This window comes from Histoplasma capsulatum (assembly GCF_000150115.1).
Source record: "Histoplasma capsulatum G186AR genomic scaffold supercont2.9, whole genome shotgun sequence".
Classification (NCBI taxonomy): domain Eukaryota; kingdom Fungi; phylum Ascomycota; class Eurotiomycetes; order Onygenales; family Ajellomycetaceae; genus Histoplasma; species Histoplasma capsulatum.
The window spans coordinates 818,679-843,731 of record NW_025544809.1 but is presented as its reverse complement, the minus strand read 5'-3'; the positions used below and the strand labels follow the sequence as shown (position 1 = coordinate 843,731).

The following is a 25,053-nucleotide window of genomic DNA, read 5'->3' as shown; positions in this document are numbered from 1 at the left end:
CACCATAGGCATGTTCAGTGGGCTTCCTTGTGTGCTTCCTCTCTATAATATTCGACGGTGAGAGGTCCGCTGATACCGGCCCTAGGATTTAGGGGTGTTTGAGGGTTCGTATCGATTTCAATTGTTTTTTGGCCGGCTCATTGATAGTTCGGAAGCCAACAAATTTCATCTTTTCAATCATCACAGATCTCTCTTGTGATTAGGGCTTACTTCTGAAAAAGGGTGAGAGCAACACCCCTAGCTATCTATACTCCGCAACACCCCGTCTACCTTTCATCTTTTTGTCTTCCTTCTCTAGTATGTTCTTGTTGATAGGATCAGCGGGCCTTTTAGTCTTTAGCAATTGTCACCAGCTGCTTTTTGTTTGCTTCTCCGTTCCTGACATACTACGATATCCAAAACAGATATGTCGAGGCAAAATCAAAATGCTTTGCTGAAATCCATATAATCGTATGCCAGCGTCCCATTTCTATGTTAAATTGCTACCTCATTTTCTCCCCCAATATTCTTCACCATGAGTAAGCCACGCACCGTCACACGGCGGTTAGATTTACTCCGTTTCCTCAAACAAGCACACGCCTTTCCCTACCATTATTCCCATTCTCACGACCTTCCACAAGTTCTACCTTCTTCGTTATCTATAGCTCCGGCCAAATCTCCGGTATACGTCCTTGGTAACCCATCCGCGGACCTAGACTCCATCATTTCTGCAATCATATATTCATATTTTGCTACAAGAGCGGTGCCGGCTGGCCCTTCCACCATTGCCTCATCACCAGGAAGGCAAGGGAATGATATGGTTCTGCGTCAACATATACCTCTAATCAACTTACCAGATGTTCATGCTGGGCAAGAGTTGAAAAGGCTGAGGCCAGAGTTTTTCACGGCCTTGGGGCTAGCAGTCGGATGGGATGGAAGCAGAGCTACAGGTGATGGGTCTTTGGCGAAGAGAGGAACCGACGAGGTGGAGGCACTAGAAGGCAGTGTTTTGACTGTTGCGGATTTGAAGGAGAGGCTACTACTCTCGGCTCTTGGTAGTCCAGGTGATGCCTGTCGACGAAGCGAAAACGAGGCAAGTGATAGAAGAGGTTACAACGAAGCTGCATCCAGGAGGACCAGCCATGCTGCAGACGAACAGACAAACCTAGATGTCATGATGGTGGATTGGAATACGCTACCAAAACTCCCATTAAACGGAGGGAAGGGTGGCATTGAGGGACTTTCAGACGCGCTTCCGGGGCTCGTCATCTCTGTCGTCGGCTGCATAGATCATCACGACAATGAAAGTTTCGTGCCAAGAGAACCTGCTTCACATCCCCATGATCCCTACTGTATCCAAACGGGTGTTGGAAGTTGTATGTCTCTCGTCGTCCGCGAGTTGCGAGCCCAGGGTCTTTGGGCCGATAACGTTTCCTTCTCAGATCCCTGCGCCGCCTTGGACGAAGAGACCCCCGCAGATGAGACCGCAATCTACGAAGCACAAGCGGCGAAACTAGCCATGGCAGCAATTCTGATCGACACAGTTAACATGACGGCGAAAAGCAAAGTGTCCGCCGTTGATACTGCGGCGGTTGCGTTCCTGGAAGCCAAGATACAGGCTGGCGTTGACGCACATTTGCGAAGTAAATCTCAATCCTCTGCAGCTGGCGCGAGTTGGGATAGGCAGTCCTTTTACGATGCAATCGCTCTCACGAAGGAGAATAGCGTTGAGAACTTAACAGTTCTAGAGGTGCTGGGGAGGGATTATAAGGAGTGGACCGAGATTATTGCCACAAAGACAGAACCGCCAGGCATAAACCACACTAAGACAGTGAAATTGGGCATCTGCTCTATTGTCAAACCGCTCTCCTGGCTGATGGAGAAATGTGACCGGGAATCCAAAGATGTTGCCCCCAACGATACATTCTTCAAGTATCTCTCCTCCTTCGCAGCCGAGAAGAACCTCGACCTGCTGGTCGTCATGACAGCGTTCAGGACGCCAGAGCCGAAAGCTGGTTTTCGTCGTGAATTGCTGCTCTATGCTCTGAATCGCAAGTGCCTCAACGGTGTGGAGCGTTTCCATGCAGTCGCGGTTGGAGAGTTGGGACTAGAAGAGGGAATTTGGACCGGGCATTTTACTTTCCCCGTTTTCGATGATAGGGACGGGTCGTATTTGCGTGTTTGGCGACAGATTGATGTGTCGAAGAGTAGGAAGCAGGTTGCACCGTTATTGAGGGAGACTCTACGTGGTGTTGGAGTCTAAGTCGAGAAAAAGAAGGAAGGGGAGTGTAACATCTGAATAGGAGAGCATACCTGATCAAACGCCGTATGTGCTAAAATGGGTAAATATTCGACATAAGGTTCCAATGCAGGAAACCGGATAAAATGGATATTCTGCATACCGTGGACAAATGTGGATGCTACAAAGCAGTATACATATGGGTAAAAAGATTTCTGTAGTTGGCTCTCCAATCCACTGGGCCTCAACGGATTCAGCAAATTAATAGTTAAAACAGAATGTGTTACGAAAAGACAAAGTGAGACAATAACAACTGGAACAGTAAAGCATGCTCTGGAACTGGGAGGTCAATTGTTATACGCAGGTTAAGCCTGCAAAACTCACGATGACTGGACATAATCTTCCTAATCTATTATCCCAATTTGAGGATATAATTCTCCAAGGTGGACCGGTGGGAATGTGAAAGGTAGGAAACGGGGGAGTACGATACGGGAGCAAAAGAGTCTGAACAAACGATTTATGGGAAGGCAATCTAAAAAGTGCTCGTTATTTTGTCATGTTTTATTTTTTCCTGTTCTATTCCTGGAACCAAATCGCCAAATGAACCCAGTAATTAATTAAGGAATAAGCCCCACAGGCAAAATATTTGTGATTACATGAAACAGGAATGCGAGAAAGAATCTCTGAAACGAATTAGGGTAAGTGTTGGCATCGACATTGGTAGAAAATGACGTGACATCCTGAGCAGAAAAAAAGAAGACAAAGAAATCCACGTCAGGAAAGACTAATCAGTGGATATAGAAATTACTGAGGACTAGCCCAAATCATAACATATGAAGCAGAAGATGAGAGATAAGAGGGCTGAACGAGGAATTAAACTCCAACAAACTTCGCTGGGCTGAGGAGAACAGCGCTCAGGCTTCCATTAAAGGCCATCCAGGCCAAGTCAAGTAGGAGAAACAAGAGAAGATGAAAGGTAGAATAAAGCAAAAAGGCGGAGGGTTAGAAACACTCCCACTCCCCAAAGACACACCATCTTGCACTGCGATCAGCAAGTACTAGGCCTCTCCAAACGCCCCTCTCACCAACTTTAATCACTGTCTCCCACACGCTGCCGTCGGGTGAGCCATCACCCGTTAAATCTCCTCCACCACTGCTGGTACTGAGAACGTTCTCAGATTTGCGTGTCAACCTCAATATCCGCCCTGAAGGTGCTTGTATAGCTAGCTTCGCTGGCTTGGAGGGGTGCTGTGACTGTTTGCTATTCGACGAGACGTTAGAGCTAGAGGCGGAAAAGGTTTGATTTATGTATGATGAGCCTGTTGACGCGTTTGAGCTTGCGGCAACGGAAGATACCATGCTGAGCGCGCTGGCGGGGCGGGTGCATGGATTTGGGGAGATGCGACCACTACCCTCGCTGGGGTCAGGGGCGTTGGATGGCAGGGAAGACGGATGTTGACGAACTGCAAAGACGAAGGTGTTGTTTATTGCGAGTTTGGCGCATTGTGGTTGAATAACGTAGAGGTCATGGCGCTGAGCGTGAGGAGTGGGATGGCGGAGGATGAAGTCGTAGGTTGGGTTATCTCCCGTGTGGGTGATTGGGAGTGCAAATGCCAGGGGGTGGGGAATATCTTTGATAGAATGCATCAGTCCCTTCTTTCCAACATATACCTTTAAAACGCCCTGTCCCTCATCTCCAGGTAAGACAGCTTTTATGGTGAAGCGCTTCTGTCCTCCAATCCAGTCAGGCTGCGCAAGTGCACGCTTTTTGACAACTTCGCCACTTTCAAATAAGTCACCATCAGAGTCGCGGTCAAATGCAAGAGCTTCAACCTCTGCAACACATTCGACATCATGGGGTACGAACACACGAAGTTGGACAGCCTCAAGACCATGAATACGGGTAAGGCTGGTGTCAAAGTTTGGGAACCGCAAATTATTTTTAAAGAACGGGGGACAAGCACAGGGCAACGCAAGAAGAACATCGTGTGATACGGGTGGGCAGATATGTTGTTGCTCAGGGTTAATCGGAATGTGGGAATAGCAAATCTCCATGGGACGGGTTAGGAAATACCAGCTTTCAGCAACCTGCGAATTGAAACTCGAATACAAGCTTCTTCGAGGGTTGGTTGGACTTGCCAGGGAGCAATCCATGATCCGCCATTCGCCATCTATCAGGACAGCATTCCACCAATGATTTGGATTGAAGAGGCGATCAAGATCCAGTTGTTCTCCGGGTGTTTTTAAATAGCCATGAACTACCTCGGCATGTATTCCAACGGCGGAACACATTTCTTGTACCAGATAAGCAACTTCCTTTGGGCAACCTCTTTTCATATGCAATACTCTTTTCAAGTCAACGTCCCCATCAATGTCATCATCCCATGCAATCTTTTCCGCAACCCAGGTAAATATGGCACGTAATCGCTGTCCATCGCTGCGATGCGGGCGACAGATATACCCTTGGGATAAACTGACTGGGTTGATCATCGCAGGCAGACTGCTTATGAACCGGACACTCTTGTCCACCAGCTGTAAATTCACAGCACCCCAGTTAGTCGGTTCTGCAATTGGTAAACCATCTATTCCCTCATCTCCCTCTGCACTCTCGTAGAGTTCCTCCACCGCGTATATCACAGGACAGTCGAGCATCTGGCACCTCTCTGCTCTCTCGATTAGTTCATGACGGCTTGGAGTGATACACCTGTTGACGTCCCGTCGCACCTGGACCCAATCCATGGATGTACCCAATCCCACGTCCCTTGCTGCACTTTTTCCTGAGTGAGGAGATGCATATGATGAGATTCCCACAGCTTTGCGACCTTTGGTCGGTGATACTGCTCCAACTGGGCTTGTGGCAATATTGGTTCTTGCGGTCGCAGCTCCCGTTTTAGCAGATTCAATAATCTTTTTCAGAAAGCCTGTCTTTTTTGACTTGGGTGTAGTCAGGCCGCCATACATGCTTGGGGCATCCTTACTGTACTCGTTCCATCCAATGGCAGAAGTTGCTCCTTGTCTAGAGGAATTATGGCTGGAGTGATATGAAATTCCGGTTAACGGTGTTTGAGGCCGCATCCCGCTGTTAGAAGATTTATCAGAACCTATTAGTCCAGAGAGATGAAGGTTATCTATGGCGGTATCCTGTCTATTGGTACGCCGTGCGTAGCTTGCAGCGCTAGTTGCGCTAAATCCTGAAGTGCCACTTGCATTGCTTTGGACGCCACTGGAAGAATTTGTTGCGTCGGATTTCGTTGTAAATGTCCGCCCAAGAACGTCTTTGTTCAATTCGTAGGCAGATCTTCGAGTCCGTAATCGTGGCTCTTGGTAATCTCGATTTGACGATGATTGCGGTCTGGAATGGGAGAGATCCTTTGGGTGAGGTATGGGCGGAAGGTCTTTACTGCTGGGGGTTATATGGAGCTCATAGGAAGATTTTCTACTCTGTGCATGCAATTGGCGGAGTCTGTTTTCCATTCTCTGGACATAATTATTGAGTTGAGGAGGGCCATCATTGTACTGGTTAGTAAAACCATGCTGATTTTTGTTCTCCTGCCGCTGGCCATCGCCACCGCTCAGTCCTAAGGAGGTTAGAGGGCGATGGGTTGGATCAGATGTGCCTTGTTCGTGTGGGTTATCAAATGTTTCCGGGGACCATGGATGGAAGGGTGAAGGGGACCGACGCGGTTCTTCTTGCGAGCCGTTGTGATTTAGACCCATATCTTGCAATGAAGACATGACGTCTTCCATAGCATCCCTCACAGGAGATGGAGTGTGTCCATAAATAGCATTAGATTGCGAATTTGGAGAAGGAGTCCTTGCGATGGTAGGGTACGCATGATTCATATCATAAGGCGCAGGAACAGGTGATGGACTATTCCTTACTTGCTGCTTGTTTTTCACAGAAATTCGGTGAGGAGGCGGCAGCGGGGGAGGAGATTCAGTATCTCGTGGTGGCCCGGGAGAAAGTGCTCGAGGATGTGACTGGGAGAAAGTGTGATGATGATGTACTGGTGAAGGAGACGCGGCGCGAGATGTGGAATCAGGATGGTACATTGGTCCAGGAGAAAGAGCACGAGGATGTGGGCTAGAGAAAGGCTGATGATGTTGTATTGGTGAGGGAGACGCAGCACGCGGTATAGACCCATGATACTGTTCTGGTGCCGGAGAAACAGGACGGGGATGATGGGAGAAAGAACCACGATGTTGCATCGGCATTGCGGAAGTGGTATTCGGTGGAGGATTAGAGAAGGAATGGTGATGTCGTACCGGCAAAGGAGAAGCTACGCGAGGAGGGTGATGAGAGAAAGACCCACGATGGTGCATAGGAGATGGTGAGACTGCGCGAGCAGGATGGTGGGAGATAGAACCATGATGTTGAATAGGTGCAGGAGATATTTCACGAGAAGTCAGCCCAGCATGCTGACCAGGTGAGGGAGGTATGGCATGAGAGATGGATGGTCGATGCTGAACGGGGGCAGGAGAAAGAGAACGTGGAGAACGACGAGGAGATTGACGCGAAAGAGATCCGCGATGCTGGTTTGACGATGGAGGCGTGCCTGCTGAGCCTGTACTCGCTCTCCAAGGATTCCCTGAGGGCGAAACGATATGCCCAGTATTATTGCTACTGCTATTTTTATTGGGGATGTTGCTATGCGTATCCTCATCATTCTGCCGCGTTTTCAGAGCTTCAGAAGGCCCTACACCTTCTTTGTAGCCTTGGAATGGTTTTCGAAAAACCGTCTTTCGTTTCCTGGGCGATGCTGCAGAATTGGAAGCTGATATCCGGCGTAAATCCATCGTAGAGCTTGCGGGCCCGCCATGGAGCGGGCTGACCGACCGGCTTCCCGGGACGAAGTCGTCCCCAAGTACCTTGACAAAGTTCGAGGGAAACACTCCAACCATGCGTTTGTCTCGACGTAGACGGCCAGTCCACCAAGAGCCATCACCCGCATTCAAGCACTCGATCAGATCTCCTTCCACAAACCCCAAGTCTCTCTTTGTTTCTCCACCCCATGAGTATACAGCCTGACACCAACAGGGGAATCGAGTGGGAAGAACTGGTGCTGCCGGAGCCATTGCTACAAAGAATTGGCGCGGAAGAGATGGTAATAGGATGAACTAGAGCGGTGGACAATTAGAGATACCATAAGAATGAGCATCAACAGAAGAGGTGGGATTTCAGATGAGACCAGTCCGCCGGGTGAACAGAACAGTACGACAAACAATGCGGCACGCTTACCTAACAATGAGCGACAGGGATGTTGATAATGAGAGAATTGGAGGAGGCCGTTATGATGGAGGTTGTACATCCATTTTCAGTTAATACCAGATGATTAGCAGCTCCATTAGACAAGCTGATATGCTGCGTGATGAGGAGAGTTGTGATGTGGGTTAATGTTATGATTGTCATGGTTGTTGGGTGCCTCGGCCGGGATGATGTGTTGCTTGTTTACGAATTGCCGTTTTGGGACTGGTGTCGATCTGTAGGGCTGAAGGTTCCCCACGTGCATCCCAAAATGGAAAACGTGATATCAACCTGGGAAAACATCACAAAATGGAACAACAACGAAAGGTGGAGAGGCTATTAGCTAGCTACTCTGCTTATATGGGCTGCCAGTTGTCTCTCGCACTTTGTCGATATGACCGGACCAGAACGGGGAAGTAGAACCGCCTTCGGGCCAGTGGCTGTTTGTTACTCTGAACGTAGATCACTGTCTTCCATGTCAACGTTAGGGGAAACAGCCAAACAATTGTCGTTCCACACGTTGGGCCTTTTCAGATTGCTCTCTAATCCCGTTGAGATCTAGGATACCTGTCTCGCAGATATAGCGATCGATATATTTTGCGGGGACCCACTCAAAGTACACGTTTCGAGCCTCCACTATTGTGCGCCATGAGGCCGGCTTCACGGTTCTGCCAGGATGCTGGTCCCATAGGCACTCCAGCTCTCGTACGTCATTCTCTTCCTCTCTATACGTCTCCATTGCTCCCGGCGTGGAAATTTTATCGAGATCAGATACTACGACGACAGACACCTTATCTGACAACATTTTCGCACAAAGAACAGCAGGTAAACTACCAGTCTTGTTGCTCACATTGCCGTTGTCAGATATCCGATCAGCTCCCAGTAGAACAGCATCAACGTCTCTCGCTAGGATTGCAACGCTAGAATCCGATGCGATCTCTATATGCAGCCGATCTGTGGCCCCGACGTCTCCTGCGCGGTGTACGAGCTCTTTGGCAAAGTCTACCCCTTCGCAGAGCGGTCGAGATTCCATGACCTTCAACTGAATATTCAACCCTCTATCCCCGCTCTCCTTGCTCTCCGTCTCCAACACCGTCGCCAACGCATTAACAACCGTTGCACTGGAGCTTAGGGTCAAGATCTTCACCACTCGTCTCTGATCCTGGACAGTACCTTTCTCATATAAAAACCGCCGTAACGCCACGGCAATGTGCGTCCGTGTGGCATCCTCATTCCTCTCCATCAAATAAGCATGCATCCTCTCAACACCCATCCTAATACATCGTTCTTGAGCTTCAGCCTGCTCCCCCCCGTCACCATCCGCTCCGGACACCTTCCTCTTCAACCCGCATGCCCCACATCGATCGCTAACCATCTCTTCATCCAGCCGTGCCAGTCCCAGCCTGCTCCTATCCAACACCTTGACAATTGCATTTGTAATCGCCGCATTCATACTCGGTCGCCCGTATTTAGAAAGGATCCACCCAGCCTTCCGACACGACTCCCACCATGTCTCCACCGCCGAGTGAGGCGAACCGTGCAACTTACCCCCGTGTGTCTGCGCCTCATCCTGCTTTATCTCCTCAATAAGTCTCTCCGCGATAATTTCTGCAATGCGCACCAATGAAAATACTGCCGTCGTAGCGAGGTCTTTGGCCCCGCTGACGTGGTCTGTCCTCAGACGCAATAAGCCATTCGAAAGGGCATCTTTAGCCTCCGGGTACGCAGTTACTTCAAGCTTGTACGTGGGGGACGTGATGGGTGGGGTAGACAGATCTGGAACTGAGATAGCGGGGGAGGCTGGCATGGCTATTGACGCACGTGGTTGCGTTCGGATGATGCCGTGTTGATACGAACACGCAACCTAAGGTTATAAGTAAGTAGACTACGATGTAATTTCCTTCTTTGTAGGGTCGCCTTTTTGGCAAAATATAGAGGCGGGACAAATAATTTTGTTATTGTTGCGTAGATGTAGAGCAGGTTATAACTTGGTGGGGTTTGAATGGCCACCAAGGTCAAGAGGGGGACAAAAGTTTACCGGGCTCCAGTTGCTTAGCCGGGGCGCTCACGTAAGTTAAGTATTGAGCTCCTTCAGGCAACTAAGTTTGCAGCTTGATTGCTTCAGACAGTTGACTACGGACTGTTGGTTATTCTGCGCAATAATTACAAACGTATCATCAAATATCGCCATATCATATGCGTAATTTATATACAAAACCAAGTCCGCACAAAAGATCAAAATAAAAACGAAATAAAAAATAAAATAAAAATAAAGAACTCCAGTCAAGCCCAGGATCGCCATGGATAAGTCAAACAGTAATTGCGACACTCAACAATAAAGCCCGAACGGTATATATAAATGGAGCAGCAAATGACAAATAGTAAACCGAATAAACCAAAATGGAAACAAGAAAAATACCAGAAGTCATTCGTATCAATTTTTACGAGCAGCCAGTCCACCCCGGGCACCTGCATCGTTATGCGGATGAGTGTAATATATAAAGTAAAAATAAAGGATATTCGCAAGCAGGAAAGTAGCAAAAAGGGGGAAAAACTAAGAAACAAAACCATGACTCAATCTTCCAACAAGTTCCCGCTGCTTGCCTGCCTTCTCATCGTGGTGGCTGTTCAACTGGAAGTAATATAAAATCCCATCTGGGTAGTGGATGTGAACAACGAATACAACTACATATAAAACATAAAAAGAAACTTACTCTATCCATCCACCAACCTAATCAGAACGACAAAATTCATATATATGTATATATACATATACGCACGGATAGGATCTCAGCCCAATTGATTCAGCACGGAAACCTCAACGTACTACCCCGAATGTTCGCACTGCTAACATTATTCACTCCAGGGCTCGTGGGACGACTTGAACCCCACTTCGGGCTGCGAGGCTGCAGACTTGTCGCTCGAGTCGACGGCCGATTCTTCTTCAACTCCCGCAGCTCCTCCTCCTTCCGGCTTAACAACTCATCCCTTTGCGCTAGCGTTAATTCGAGTTCCTCAATCCGAGCAAGATGCGTTTGCTCGTTGTTTTGCAAACGCAACTTTTTCAACTTCGTTAGGTCTCCCGCGGCCTTGGCTTTCAGATTGGCCAACTCTTCCTCGAGTTGTTGGAGCTCCATTGCTGATTGCGCCGCCGATGTGGATGCGTTTTGGTATTGTTGCCTTGTATATTCTGCCTGAGAGCGCTCTTGCTGGACTGTGCGTTGGAGGCTGGCATTTTCCTTGGTGAGGCGGCGCACTTCCTCTCGCGTTTTCTCCAACTCGGCATCCGTGCCTCCCCCTTCCTTTATGGTAGTTCTAGCTTCATCCAGCTCTTTGGCTAAGATGGCTTTCTCGTCTTTGAGCTTGGCTATCTCCATTTTCTGCCGTTCGAGGCGCTCGGAAGATTTCTTTGAGGTTTCGAGGGCTTCCTCCAGTTCCTTGCGTAACTTGTGGTAATTGTTTAGTCTGGTTTCATATCGGTGTTGCAGTTGGGAGAAACTCTTCTCCATGGTTTGTAGATTCGTTTGCATCTTTGCCAACGCAGCCTGAAGCTGGTTAACTTCAAATCCCGTTGCGTTTTTAGCTTCGGCTAAACTTCGTTCGCTAAGGTGAGAATCGGCTTCATCCTGCGACTGTGTTGGTCCCTTGTTTGAGTCGCTGATGTGAGTGATATCTTGGAAAGGGCTGATTCGCTGCCGTTTTGTCTGATTACTAGCTTGACCCTCATCGTTTTCCTACACGTCGATTAGTGCCATACACTTTAGATTTCATCAATCTTTCTGCTTACCAAAAAACGCTTTTGTCGTGAAGATGACATCGATCGAAGCTCTTCGGCTTCCACAGAAGCAGGTGACACTCTCGGAGTCTCGATCGGTATTAGCTCAACCGCTGCAATCGGCCACACGCGTGTAGCAGGGTCCATTTTTAAGTAAAGGGCAACTTCCTCCGCATTTTCTTGCACTCCTAGCGCGTCATCTTGAAGCTCTCCCGCGGTACTACTGAAGTCCCGCGTATACTTGACAAGAAGACGAAGGGCATTAATTTTTGATGTGTCTGGTAAACACCGTTCGACATGCTCTGAAGTATTAGAGACAAGCAAGCGAATAACCGGTAAAAGTTTTCCATGAGCGGAAGATTCGGTTCGTACTTTCCGAATAGCTGGGGCGTCCACATCGATAGAATTATCGAGAGCAATAATCGCAGCCGGGGGTTTATAGGGTTGTAGTATTCGGTCATCAGTCGCTGATCGTATCGTAAAGCTGAGTTGCCCTTTGCAGAGGGACAACTCAGCATCAGTCGGCCCATTTGTCGATGGTTGGGTATAAGCAAATTCTTTGCCTATAAAATAATTTTCCACTAGTTTGACAGCGTTTTCGGTTCCTCCAACTATAAGAATATGCAAATCATCATTAGCGGCTGCATCAATTAAGTAACCTAGAAATTGAAATTTCGAGCTCGAATATTCCGCCCACGCGGCCTCCTTGGCCGGATTGGCACCGGCTGCGGCAGGTTGGTCATTGAGATCGGGATGTGTTGTAATGTTCTTCAAGCGATCAATCAACTTCCGCATCTTCGAGATTTGGGTATCGGACTATATTTGTGTGAGAACTGATGATATGTTATGTCAAATGTCACAAAGGGTCAACAAACCTCTAGATCAGAACTGCTCATATTCTCTCCCAGGGATGAGGATTCCCTCAAAAATTTCTCAATTGTTTTACTCTCAGCAGAAAGAGTAACATCATAATCATCCTTTACTCTAGAATCCATGGAGAGAGGAATAGCGAATTCCATGGGCCCGAGTTTAATGCCAACAGGTTCTGTAACCTTTTCAATGGAGGCGGCGGTCGGTCCGAAACCTGCCTCTGGCTCGACTATTGTCTCGGCTGAAACTTCCGGAAACCCTGCCTCTCCAGCAAGGGTTGGTTGTGACCCCGAGAGGAATTCCGCGACAGTAGCTGGATTTTCCACATCGTAATGTAGAGCCTGCGGTGCAATAAACGTGCTGGGGCTTTCAGCCGCCGCCATGACATGTGGTGGATGAGTCTGAGGCTCTTTGTCGACACGGATATTAAGGGGTGATACTCCATCTCTAGCAGGAGCAGGTTGTGATGGCTCAATGTCGCCAGCAGAGGAAGGTGTTACACTTGTACTGACGCTCTGTTGCTCTCCGATGAGAGAGCGTTCATGTGCACGAATAAATCTCATTTTCTCACGAAAATTCGTCCCTGGATTATTACGGCGCGCTTCTTCCATGGTAATTAGCGGTTTCGGTGTCTCGCGAGAAGCCGCGGATTCATCCATGCTGATGAAGTTTCGTGGAATATTCGCGGATTGCTGTGCTACACCGTTGATAGACGACTGTGTAGAGGTGGACACGGATATGCTATTCAGATTCCTAGAAAGTTGAAAGTTCTTTTGCCAGGTCGTTGGATCCGGGGATTGAGTGTAAACAGGGAGACTCTTCACGGTGCTGCTTAAACTAACGTCTCGCTGGCGAATAGGTGTTTTATATACTGGAGGCCTTGTATTAGTGATAGGAGTATAATTGGGCCGGCCCTCGGAAAGTATTTACCGAATTGTGAGGTTTGCGAAGGGGAACGATGAATTGAAACGCGAGATAGAGTGGTATGACAATGGGGCGGGTTAGAATGGCTACTGCTCTCGCTATGATACAATGAGAGGCGTGCTGGAGGAGTCTCAGCGATCTCAATCGCGGTTCCGCTGTTGCATGAACTTGATTTTGCCTTCCCTGGATCGAAATCTGTCTCCCCGCATGCAGGATAACCGTGCGTATCCTGGAATTGAATTATGCCTAAGGAATATTTCGCTGTAGAGCCAATCTGTAAAGGATTTGTAGATAGGCTTGAGGACGAACTATTGTGCGACACTGGCAGCTTATCGTGGCGTGCCGGATGTCGAAGTTGGTGCAATAGTTCACTACGGGTTTTGCGTGGAATGAATTGACGGGAGCAATGACTTGAAGACCGGGGTGATCCTGAAGTAGGGCTCTGTTCAACTTGAGTGGACAGAGAGTGATCGCTAAGAGACTGTGTTGAACAAAGTCGAAGGGCGCCTCTGGTCAAGATTTGGTGTTGGCTTTGAATTGAGCCACCACCGCTCGACTGGGTGGCCAGGTCAGAGGTGCCTGGACAGTACAAACTGCCACTTGCTTCAGAGCCTTGAGAAGGATTTGAAGAAGGTTGGTTGCCCACACCACTCGAAAGTACGGAACTTTGACTGAGACCTGAGTGCGCAGTCTCTGGCACCGTAGATGGTGGACCAGCGGCAGAGGTTGCTGAAGACTCTAAAGAAGACTGATGATCAAAGTCACAAGACTTGTTGGCAACACTCCCTGTCCCCTTCTTCTTATTCTCCCAGAACCGAATTGCAACGTCGTTTGCAAAGTGCTTGGGTTCCTGGAGAATGAACCTTTAGCTGACCTTGCCACAACGACGAAGAGGAAATCAAACATGTACCTCAATAGTGTGGTCAAGCGCTAACACAAAAGCAAAAACCATATGACATCGACTAAAAGGGATAAACCAGTGTAGCCGCAAAATTGGTGCAAGCGGTGAACATGGGCTCCTCACATAGAACTTACCCAGGTTGGTTCGTACGGGCCTTCCCAAGCAATGAGATACTTGTCGCGAGATTCGCCAATAATACTCTTTATAGGATATTCCTGAGAACTATTGACAGATACTTTGTCAGATAGGTCAAACGAGCTCTCCGATCCAGCAGTAGTGGATTCCTGGATGCTGGGTGTATTTCTAGATTTGCGTGGTGGTTGTGAAGTGGTAGCAGGGACAAGTCGAGACAGCATTATCAGTATGCAAGCATAGGAGTGACAAAAACACTATCCATTTTCAACAAACAGGGAAAAACTAAGTAGCCGAATTCCTAACAAGTTGACTCTTGTATCATGTAGCACCCAAAATACATACGTTCCATGTCCAGGAGCAAGTGGAAATGAGGATGTACTCAAAGGCAATGCTATGATATTCGGCTAGCTAATCGATGAACTAGTTAGTTTTGAGTAAGAGACTGCTGAGAAAGGACTTGCCTTGTCCCACGTGATGATTCCCGCCAAGCTTCACCGCTTGGCGGCTTAACCTCCCCTCCTTCCACCTGAGCCAAGTCATTGTTTTGGTTTATATTATTTATAAAAAGAGATTGAAGAAGGAATCTGGTTTTTCTTTTCTTTTCTTCTTCTTTTTTTAGAGAATAAGAGAGCAATTGCCAATAGCTATAGGTTAATTAAATTAAAATAATTGATAATATCAATTCTCTTTAACGAGTGTTTAATTCTTAAGATTTATGGAGTTATGAAGGCTTACATTAATCCTCTTGCTTTTAGCTGGAGTGTATTTTCTGGCGCGTTTCGTCGCGTGATTTATGGAAGCTGAATTGTTAGATGCTTGGCTATCAAATCAATTCTATATCTATGATATCAATTGCTCCGCTTTCCACGCCTCAAAATCAAAACCCACATCTTCTGAGGTTCGACATTGATGCCTTTTTTCTCCTTTCATGATGAACGCCATTTTGATTAGCTTGGACCGCTCCCGAGTCCACTTATTCTTTTCACTCCAGTAAGTACATTCCCTGCCGCAACCTTCATTTTCAAGACCAGGCTTCCGCTCCGCACTGGCAGCCCATGCATGCAACCCATTGACATACTCAGCATCCAAGTTATGCTTCATAACGTGGAAGGCCTTGCCAGGTCCACGGGCAGCTATCTCAGCATCTTCCCACTGGTACATTTCTTGCTTTGAGGGAAGATTGAGGCGTCCGGACCAGACTCGGGCAATAACAGCACTCTGATTTTCCGCTACTGGGAAAGGGGTGATTTTCTGACCCAAACAGAGGAAGGCCAGAGTAGGATGGTTGGCGTAAAATATTTGCTGGTAAACGTGGAGTGTCCTGTTTCCATCCTCAACCACTGGAGGCTTCAGTGATGAAAGGAATGGGAATGAGTAAAAATATCCCGTGCAGAATAACACAGCATCAACGTCTTCCTCAATCTCCCCATTCTCAAATCGAACAGCCCTGTTATGAGTAGTTGGTGGCAGGAACTCAACAATTTGCGGATACTCGATTTTGCTGCCGTCATCAGGTCCGACGGCGAAGCTGGAAGCAGATCTTACTGAGACAAGAAGTGGTTTGCGACATGTGGTTCTAATTTGAGCCCCAATGTCAAGTCCCGAGGCGGAGTTGCCAACAACGACAACTTTCTTATCCCGAAACTCGGCAGGCGATGAATATGACTTGGAATGTGTTATTGCGTTTGCATACGCCGCATTCCACTCCGATATCCCGGGGATCGATGGGATATATGGTACGTTATAATGCCCATTCGCTGCCACAACGGCATCGTAGACGTCATCTTCTTTAGATCCCGTTTCCAAATGCTTCCTTGTGACCACCCAACTCCCTGTATGTGCGTCATCAAGCCTCACATCCACAACTTGGACTTGAAACTGTATCAGGTGCTTGACATCCTCACTGTACTCTTCTATATATCGGAGAACCGTCTCAGATCCAGGGAATAGCTGTGTATCCGCGGGGAACGGTTTATCTGAGAACCGCATCAAAGTATGAGGGATATTCGTTTCCAGGCCATCGTAGAGCGGGGATATGAATGAGGCTTCCTTTCTGCCTTTTCCCCCCGCTGAGTCCGCGTCTTCTTGTGATCCAACCGACGAATGCCAAATGGGCTCTTCAACAGGTAAGTGGGCGTTGGTTTGTGGGATATCAATCGGAGCACGTTTCTTGTCTGCAGCCGGTGAGTAGTTCCAAACCCCACCAACCCGACTCCGTTGTTCGAAAATGTCAATTTTCTCGAACCATTTTTCGGCCAACAAAAATCTACGGGGTCAGTATCCCGCTACGAACGGCAATCTGAGGGAACACTGATCAAATACATACTTGGCCGCAGCCAACCCTGACGGGCCGGCGCCAATAATTGCTACACTGCGGATTCGGGGGGAGGAAATGCCTCGCATCGTCCAACATTAAAGAAGCACTAATCCTCAGTTGGCGGGTCAATACAGGCGTTGATTGCTTTATATGTGGCCACTGCTCGCATAAATCCCTGGGCTATCTTGTCCAGCGTTTATCACTAACTACCGCGTCGGCGTTTCGGCTCTAGGGATATGCGAAACAGTGTATTTGATTTGCGGATGTGTGGATAAAAGCCAGTCAAAGTTTGACCAGATACCCAATCAATCGGCACGCTGACGACATCCACAGTTGAATTACTTTTGTTTGGAAAGAGGGCGAAATGAAACGGCCTCTGATGGCAATTTTCCCCCGCAAGTGCCAAATGTGTTCCTCCACACGACTACCTGGCTGAACAACTGGAATGTGACGTCATATCACGAGTACCCTTGGGTCACTTCGGTTGTAACCATAATAAATATCGCAGTTTGTGCAAATTCCAGCATTGTCTGTTCCCAGTCTGCAGCTTGCAATGATGCTTTAATGCAAATGTAACTTCCAGAGGAGACACTGGTTGCACATGATAGATCTCGCACGAAGTGGGTAGTGGGCAAATTTTGCACTTTTTGCAATAACATGGGATCAACTAAACATCAATAAAATAGCGAAAAGTGAAGGCTGGAAATGTCTATTGGATATACATTACTCAGAAAACTCGCGGAATTCTCCGCGGTTGAACTTGCATGCCCCAATCTCCAGGATTTTGCAAACCAGGGTCTCCATTAAGATATAACTGCAAATGACTACAACGCTCTTTGTACGGCAACTGGGGAAGTCCACTGATGTGTCGCATACTTGGCATTAGAGTGAGTGATGATGTTACATCCTGCTAAAATGGATCTAAAGAGTGATACGACGCGTTCCAAAGAGCAATGGAGTTGATAAGTGTGTGGGACGAACATGCTTCAAGTATAATTGGTAATCTTGCAACCTCCGCGTATCAAAGGGTTGGACCCACAGACTCTTTCCAGCCCATGAGATATCCACGAATCGTGAGGATGTAGTTTCAGATCTCTGAGCGGCTAGCATATTTACTGAGTGCACATAATATGGGTCCGGCTTATGAAGGTTGGTGCTGGTCCACGCACGCTTCCTTATGGAAATGCGATGGGCATGTCCGTGAAGTCAACAGGCCAAAATTTGAGTTGTGTCTCGACAACGCCCAGGTGGCTGGTGGTGAGTAGGCGGAATCCACAAATCCCTCAGGATTTGTTGAGGAAGCGAGATGAGGTGCATTGTACAAATCAGGGAACCTAATTTGAATTAGAAGTTCAAGGCGAGTTTGGATGCACTGATGAAAACCGTACCAGCGGATCAGATCTATGGCTTGCAGATCTCTGACGCCTATAAACGGGGTCCCTCACGGCTGCCAGGGGAAAGAAGGACGGGGGTGGCATGAAGCCTTGAGCAAGACGGAATGATGCCTTTCGGTCGTTCCCGTATCGTGGGGAATACTTACCAGCTGAAGACACAACCAAAGTAGTGTTGAGGACATGGCGTAGGGTTGCTGTGGAAGTCCTCGACGGCGGTCCCCATGGAGAAGTAAAGGGGGTATGATAGTGTATGTGAGTAATGAGTTATACAAAGATGCATGGCAAACTGACTTTTGGTAAAAAATGCTTGTGTGAACTCTATGCTCCTGGAGGGAAGGGGTCAAAAGAACGAACGCCAATCCCATTCCTGATAAAAAAAAAATATCACGTGATTCACACAGGCCTGGCATCATCCATTGGATCGATCACGTCCTCCTCAGATCATGTCCTGACTACTAGTAGCGATGCTGCCTACCAATATCAGATCCCACAGCACTGCTTTCACATGGCGTTGGAGCCCGTGACCACAACGTCTTCTTGGCCTCGTTTCGGCCTCGACTTCTGACACGATGCACCGTCCGCGATAATATGTAAGCCGTCATCGGGTCGTGGAAAACATCATGGATCTTTCGCCTCATTTGCACGGGGCATCGGCTCTGGCTTCGAGGATGCAAACTCCTCTCGAGCAACTCTCCCCGTCCCTTGATAATCTCGAGGAACGTCATATCCGGGCCGTTGTGATACTGCTATGGCCATACTCGTCTGCCACGGAGCAATTTAGCTTGCTCCTTTCGGAGCCAGATTTCCGACTCAGAGACAGAAAGGGCCAGGTCAGAGTCAGTTTCCGAGGTATGAGTGCGAAAGCGGTGGCAGAATCACAAGTTGGCATCGGGGATACTGTGATTTTGAGTCTTGACGGTACACGGTTTCAGAATCATGACGCGGAAATTTGTACCCCAGGAAAGAATATTGATTGGGTTCTTGCATTTTCGAACGGTGTGCGGCTTGAGGTAATTCTATTTTAATCCAGATAATTCCGAGCAGAGAATGCAAAAATGGGGCATTTGTCAACTCATATATATATCTTTAGGTATACCGCGATTCCGAGCTGTTTGCAACTGTCAAGGTCGAAGCTTCTCGGGACGATCACCCACATATTAATGGCACAATCCCAGCAACTCCCAATCGATCACCCTCAACCCCACAAACAGAAACGAACGGACAACCTACTGGCTTGGTTACAGAAAATTGGGCTTCACCTGCATTTTCGCAGAAGTTCAGTAGGTCCTTTGGTTCCCTTCCAAATTCAGCAATCAATCCACTTGAAGAAGAGGATGGGTATATCTGGGGTAAGGGGAGGAAACGGACGAAATTCGGTAGGCCAAGCAGTGAATGGATTTTTGTCGATACGTCGCCCAGTCCCCCGCCGGCTGCTGCGGATGGATGGGAAGATGAAGCCCTTGCACTGGACGAGGACCAACAAGATACTACAGTGGAGGGACATTTTTCCCAAGGCGATACCGTTCCTAATTCCCAAGCGACTGTTCATATGGATGATAGAGTCCAAGAAAATGAGGCTACGGAGATTTCGGAGCCACTGAAGCAGCTACTGCAATCCTCAAGTATGGACGATACCTTTACCCACTCTCAAACCGAGTATCCGACCGCCATATTTTCCCAGAACTCAAGCCGGAATATTGCACATTCACAGCAACCGACCATAACACCTTTTACTTCGTTTGGCAATTCGTTTGAGCAAGAACAACCGGTAGTCAACCTTGAGCGTGCTGCTACACCACCAGTGCCAAAATCAGCTCCTAAGGTTCCTGTCGGCTCTTCTCTTGAAACGCTATTCTCAAATGCAAGTTGCGATCTACCACCATCCAGCAGCCCAACGTCGAGCCTGTTTCATGGACACGACACTACCTCCTCCCAACTTGTTACACCAAGCATAAGTGGTCAAACTGGCGATGAAGCAGGATTTCAAGATGAGGCTACAGTAACAGCGCCTGAAGACGTACATCGTATGGCTGTTCCTTGTGCTGATAAAATCAACGGTCCCTTATCCTCAACACCTGTCTATGGCCTTAGTAAACAAGACCAGTTTGATCACAAAACCACCGAGCCTGACCATGTGGCGCCAGTGACTAGTACGAAGAAGCGCAAGCGCCATTCAACAGAGTTAGAAGGCGAGGATCGGCAATCTGCTTTAACAATGCCACAAGACCCCTCCCGGCGGGGATGCTATGTAGACGAAGAGATGATTGATGAGGACGGTCAAGGTGAAAAATTGATTGATGAATATATGGGAGGATCTGTGCGATCACGGCTTGAAGAAGACCTTGAAGAACATGCGGATGAGAAACATGCAGATATATTCGAAGAGGATGTAAGCCGGAAACTGGATGAAGATCTAGAGGAAGAGTTGATGGAGTTGGAGGAAGAAATGGAAGAGCGAATCGAGGAGGAGGCTGGGAATGAGGATGAAGAGCAGGAAGAAAACGGAAACTACGAGGAGCAGGAGTTAGCTGAAGAGGAACGGGACGAGGACATGGAAATACACTCTGGCGATGAAATGGAAAGTGGTGCCTATGAATACTCACCACAACTCGAATCTGAAGAGGAGTATGAAAGTTCGGGGCTTGAGATGGATGAGGATGCCTTTCCACCGAGACCGACTTATCTTGCTGTTCCCCGTACTACGCCAGAAATAATCGTTTTGGATAGTGATGACGAAAGTCAGGCCTCCCCTGGTATTACTTCTGCTCCACAGCATGTGGATATCCACAGTCCGGATGTTCAATTGGCATCAGGCGATATCAAACGGACAAACTTATCGCAACAGGACTTTACTACTGTTGGTTCCCAACCTCAGATTGGATTTGGTGAGAGTCCACGACTAGAAGCGGGAGATTCCGGGGCGGAAACAGAGATACTTGTGCAAGATTTTACTCCCAAAAATCTTGGAAATGCTTCTAGATTCGATGAGATTCCTCGGCAAGAAAAGATTGGTTACGTAGCTGAAACAGCACTTCACATTGAGGCAGATTCTGTGGTGGTCAATGGTAAAGGCGAAGATACCGGCCATAAACCTGAAGACCTAAACGAGTACCGCCATGCAAGCCCTTCCTTCTCAGGTTTCATGTCTGATGAGGAACCAGAAACTAAGCTCGCTCTGTCCAATGAACTTGCTATTGATCCTCAATTATACCTGCCTGGAACCCGGAGGAGCTCAGTGACCGATTCCGATCCCCGGGGTAGCGTTGATCACGGACTACCTCACGGCAAAGTTGCTGATGTCGATGGTACGAATGAGCCCAGGATTTCATTAGCACCGAATTCGGAAAGCCAACTTGTTACACTTATAGAAGCTGGGCAATATTCAGATATTCTGTCCTCGATTCCGTCGTCGGACTCTCATCCAACTGAAGATGAGCTCGTTGCTTCTCAACTATTCTGTGACATGGAGGAGCAAATTCGCGATACTAGCCCCCAAACGCCCGACCTGGTTAATGGGCCATCACTCCCCATTCCACACTCTCCTGAGAGGCAAGCACCAAGGATTCTAGAAAATGTTGGCATCGATAATACCACAAAGTATGATACACAAAAGAAGAAGGAGATGGAGCATGCCGATGCAATTCGAAATGCTACGATTGAATCACCTACCATATTTCAACCGAATACCAATGCTATTGGCCTTCGTAGCGGCCTATCGTATTTCTGTCCTTTGTCCACCCTCGCTGATAGTTTCAACAAGATGACAGATACCATATCCGTAGTTATCTCATCTTCGAAAATATCACGGTCGCGGAGTGGACCCCGGGAGTATTATACGACACTACATCTCACAGAACCTTCTATGTCTGGCATAACTGTATGTGCTCAAATCTTCCGACGCACGAAATCATCGCTCCCCATCGCAAAAAAAGGGGATGTAATCCTCCTTCGCGATTTCAAAGTTCAGAGCATGGACCACAAAATGATGCTTCTCAGCATGACTTCTAGTGCGTGGGCCGTCTTCCCTAGGGGAGGCGATACGAATGTGCAGATGAATGGGCCTCCTGTTGAATTTGGCACAGAGGAGCATGAATACATTGCTTCTCTACGGCAATGGTATCAGGACGAAGGGGAGCAGCTTGCGGCGAAATACGAGTACTTGGAAATGACACGCGGTAGTGCTGGGACAAGCAGCTCTATCTCCAGTGCATCTAGTAGCAGCCCAAACAGAGGCAGGGGGAGCATTTTCAAGAAATTTGCGCGGTCGAAGAAGCCGAGACATCGTCGGATTACTATTCATGAATTGCGGGATGGGCGGCGGTATGCAGAGGTTGGTTCGCCGGCGGATAAGGAGACGATTCACGAGCTAAGGGATGGTACTGTTTATGCCAATTTGTGATGAAGCACTGATTTTCTTGCGTCCATTTGGAGCGAATGTTTTTTCTTTGGGTATGAAGCTGGACCACGCCTGCTTTGCTCAACTTTGACAAAATATTTCATTATAATTTTGCATGACATTGGAGTCATAAAATGGTTTACATTGGATTATTACTAGACTACAGAATGGATCATTATTCTTAGTACTCCGTAGGCATTTTCTTGACAAGATTTGCTGGTTCTCCTTTTCGCCTTGCCCGTCAGGTCACATGATCGGCACTAATGTTCCTAAAGCGGCTACTCTACTCTACCTTAGTTGGGTTCAAAAAGCGATAAATTTTTATTTCTTCTCCTCCTCTCTTTTTTCCCCTTCAACGAGACCACCAACTCAAATCATCACCAGTTAGCAACTTCCATGACCTTTCTGAGGTTTTTCTTTCAACTGCTCTGGCGATTCCGATGAGTGTGTCGAGATCGATGAAATCCCACTTCTAAAACCATCATCACGAGGGCTCCGCAAGGGGCTGCCATGATGCGGTGATGACCTGAAAGATGGGACAATCGTCGCATTGGGGGCTTGTGTTATTATGTCTCAACTTTCTAGACAGATTTATATGTTGATAGTTTCTATTGGCGGAAGGTCGACATTGGATCAATCCGCTACTACCCACCTCATCTGCCAACAGGGGGAGTTAGAATTTGCTCACTGTGAGTTTCCAACTTGTTTCCTTCGTTTCTTGCCCCAGAAGCATGTGTGCGTCGTTCTCCAGTAATGAGGATACTTGACAGCTCTGGTAATCCGAAGTACTCAACCGCGCAACTACACTCGGGCAAACATCTTATGTTATGATAGTAACATCGATTCCCGAGCCGCTGATTGAGTTTGAGGCAACACGGCAAAGTCTGACTTGATGTCCTGGAGAACACAATCATTACGGAATGGAATGGGCGGGACTGACCCTCGTCCGATTTTTGGCACAGGCTAACATTTTCTCGGTGTGAGCTAGATTCGCTCGTTGTGCTCGCATGAAATATGAAATTTTCCCAAGCCAAACAGAACTTGCAATTCAAATTGCAAGCAACAGAACTTAGAGCCCTACGGAAAATTATACGTCCATATACTGAACATAAATACAACTTGCTGAGAAATAACGTTTCAATCTGCAGTAATTCAATTTCATAACTGATAGTTTTTTTTTTTTTTGCTGGAATCTCCTTAAACCGGGGCTGCTTAAATAATCGAATTATTAATCGATCAGGGGTTTGGATTGGTTCTGTGAGAGAGCTCTTTTGCCCTAGTGGCCTAACAACTTCGACCTTTTTTGTACACAACACAATCTCTGATGGTTAGTCGACGTCTCCCATAGTAGCTTTTAGATAACAATGCATGAGAAGGGTAATGAGTATTCCAGGCCAGAGCGCCGGTCGTTTTTGCCTAGTTATGTTTCCACCCTTTCTATTGGGGCGGCATGCATCTTCCTAACCTTGTTTACCCTATTTCCATCAATTGCTTTTCCATGGAGGATCTTCCATTGCAAACTTGCATCCATTTCACCCGTGGACCGGATCCTACAAGCAGCACCTCTGATAGGTAAATTTTGCCAATGCATTGATTCATACACAGAATGGGATTGTGTTTTGCCGGTCAGGGTCAGCTAAGATGATGCCATGCAGATGGACACAACGACTTTCCATTCTTTATTCGAGCCTTTTACAAAAATGATATATATCAGAAAAACATGTCCGATGATATGGAACTCCCAGGCCAAGTGGACTTCCCACGTTTGCGAATGGGTGGGCTGCGAGGCCAGTTCTGGAGTGCTTATATTCCGTGGTAAGTTATATATTGTTGCAGCTTGACGACCACATCCAATAACTGACATCCAAGCCCTCTCCAGCCCCAAAAATTCCAATAACTTCTCAGACAATGCTTACCCAGAGATTGTCCACGATACCATCCAACAAATAGACCTCGTCCACCGTCTTGCAAAGCAATTCCCACAACATATACGGTTCGTCTACTCCGCGGAAGATGTATGGAACAATTTCGCCAAGTCCGATGCGATATCCAGCCTCATTGGCGTTGAGGGCCTGCACCAAATTGGTAACAGCGCCAGCATCATGCGCATGTATCATCAACTTGGCGTACGCTATGTCACCCTTACCCACAGCTGTCACAACAAATATGCCGACAGCGCATCCCCAGAATTACCGCTCCATAACGGTCTGTCACCAGCAGGAGAAGCCATGGTTCGCGAAATGAACCGGCTGGGGATGGTCGTAGACCTGGCGCATGTGAGCAGTAATACAATGCGCCATGCGCTTAGGGTTTCGTCGGCGCCGGTGATTTTCTCCCACTCATCAATACATGCTAAGTGTGCGCATCCGCGGAATGTGCCTGATGATGTGCTTTTGGCGTTGAAGCGGAATGGCGGTGTGGTCATGATTACTTTTTTCCCGGAGTATACACGCTGCGATGGCAAGGGAAGCGCGTCCTTGTCGGATGTTGCGGACCATATTCAGTACGCGGGGGAATTGATCGGGTATGCACATATTGGACTTGGAGCGGATTTCGACGGAATGTTTAATACGGTGGAAGGACTAGAAGACGTGTCGAAGTATCCGGATCTTATTGCAGAGCTGCTGCGACGCGGGGTGTCTGAGAAGGATCTGATAGGGATTGTGGGGGCGAATGTCCTAAGGGTGTTGAAAGAGGTTGAGGTTGAAGCTAAGCGGCTGGAAAATGTTAAGCCTTTGCAGGATAACATCATGAATCTGATTTAACGGGTTCTTGGTTATGTTTTCTGGAACTGGAGGGTCCAAAAATGGGGGCCAATCTTGAAAATCAACCTAGGACGGGAAATTTATCTGGTTGACATCTTAAATATATATGCATT

General features: G+C 47.7%; 8 protein-coding genes across 8 annotated transcripts; 4 read left to right on the top strand and 4 right to left on the bottom strand.

Annotated features, from left to right (window-relative positions):
• Positions 1-514: 514 nt before the first annotated feature.
• HCBG_06502 (uncharacterized protein) lies at positions 515-2,334 on the top strand (the record flags this gene model as incomplete). Its single annotated transcript, XM_045433551.1, has 1 exon — positions 515-2,334. One exon carries the CDS (start codon positions 515-517, stop codon positions 2,240-2,242), a length of 1,728 nt encoding a protein of 575 aa, XP_045285864.1.
• Positions 2,335-2,752: 418 nt separating this feature from the next.
• HCBG_06501 (uncharacterized protein) lies at positions 2,753-7,294 on the bottom strand (the record flags this gene model as incomplete). Its single annotated transcript, XM_045433550.1, has 1 exon — positions 2,753-7,294. One exon carries the CDS (start codon positions 7,292-7,294, stop codon positions 3,221-3,223), a length of 4,074 nt encoding a protein of 1,357 aa, XP_045285863.1.
• A 653-nt stretch (positions 7,295-7,947) lies between these two features.
• On the bottom strand, positions 7,948-9,270 carry HCBG_06500 (translation initiation factor eIF-2B subunit family protein; the record flags this gene model as incomplete). Its single annotated transcript, XM_045433549.1, has 1 exon — positions 7,948-9,270. One exon carries the CDS (start codon positions 9,268-9,270, stop codon positions 7,948-7,950), a length of 1,323 nt encoding a protein of 440 aa, XP_045285862.1.
• A 997-nt stretch (positions 9,271-10,267) lies between these two features.
• On the bottom strand, positions 10,268-14,289 carry HCBG_06499 (uncharacterized protein; the record flags this gene model as incomplete). The annotated part of the gene is made up of 5 exons (XM_045433548.1): positions 10,268-11,197; positions 11,251-12,054; positions 12,114-12,979; positions 13,342-13,882; positions 14,068-14,289. 5 exons carry the CDS (start codon positions 14,287-14,289, stop codon positions 10,268-10,270), a joined length of 3,363 nt encoding a protein of 1,120 aa, XP_045285861.1.
• A 548-nt stretch (positions 14,290-14,837) lies between these two features.
• Positions 14,838-16,690, bottom strand: HCBG_06498 (flavin-containing monooxygenase; the record flags this gene model as incomplete). The annotated part of the gene is made up of 2 exons (XM_045433547.1): positions 14,838-16,334; positions 16,395-16,690. The coding sequence occupies 2 exons, from the start codon at positions 16,469-16,471 to the stop codon at positions 14,909-14,911; spliced, it is 1,503 nt and encodes a 500-aa protein (XP_045285860.1).
• Positions 16,691-17,515: 825 nt separating this feature from the next.
• On the top strand, positions 17,516-17,807 carry HCBG_06497 (uncharacterized protein; the record flags this gene model as incomplete). The annotated part of the gene is made up of 2 exons (XM_045433546.1): positions 17,516-17,642; positions 17,734-17,807. The coding sequence occupies 2 exons, from the start codon at positions 17,516-17,518 to the stop codon at positions 17,805-17,807; spliced, it is 201 nt and encodes a 66-aa protein (XP_045285859.1).
• Positions 17,808-18,399: 592 nt separating this feature from the next.
• Positions 18,400-22,357, top strand: HCBG_06496 (uncharacterized protein; the record flags this gene model as incomplete). Its single annotated transcript, XM_045433545.1, has 2 exons — positions 18,400-18,789; positions 18,870-22,357. The coding sequence occupies 2 exons, from the start codon at positions 18,400-18,402 to the stop codon at positions 22,176-22,178; spliced, it is 3,699 nt and encodes a 1,232-aa protein (XP_045285858.1).
• A 1,538-nt stretch (positions 22,358-23,895) lies between these two features.
• Positions 23,896-24,940, top strand: HCBG_06495 (membrane dipeptidase GliJ; the record flags this gene model as incomplete). The annotated part of the gene is made up of 2 exons (XM_045433544.1): positions 23,896-23,990; positions 24,055-24,940. 2 exons carry the CDS (start codon positions 23,896-23,898, stop codon positions 24,938-24,940), a joined length of 981 nt encoding a protein of 326 aa, XP_045285857.1.
• Positions 24,941-25,053: the final 113 nt, after the last annotated feature.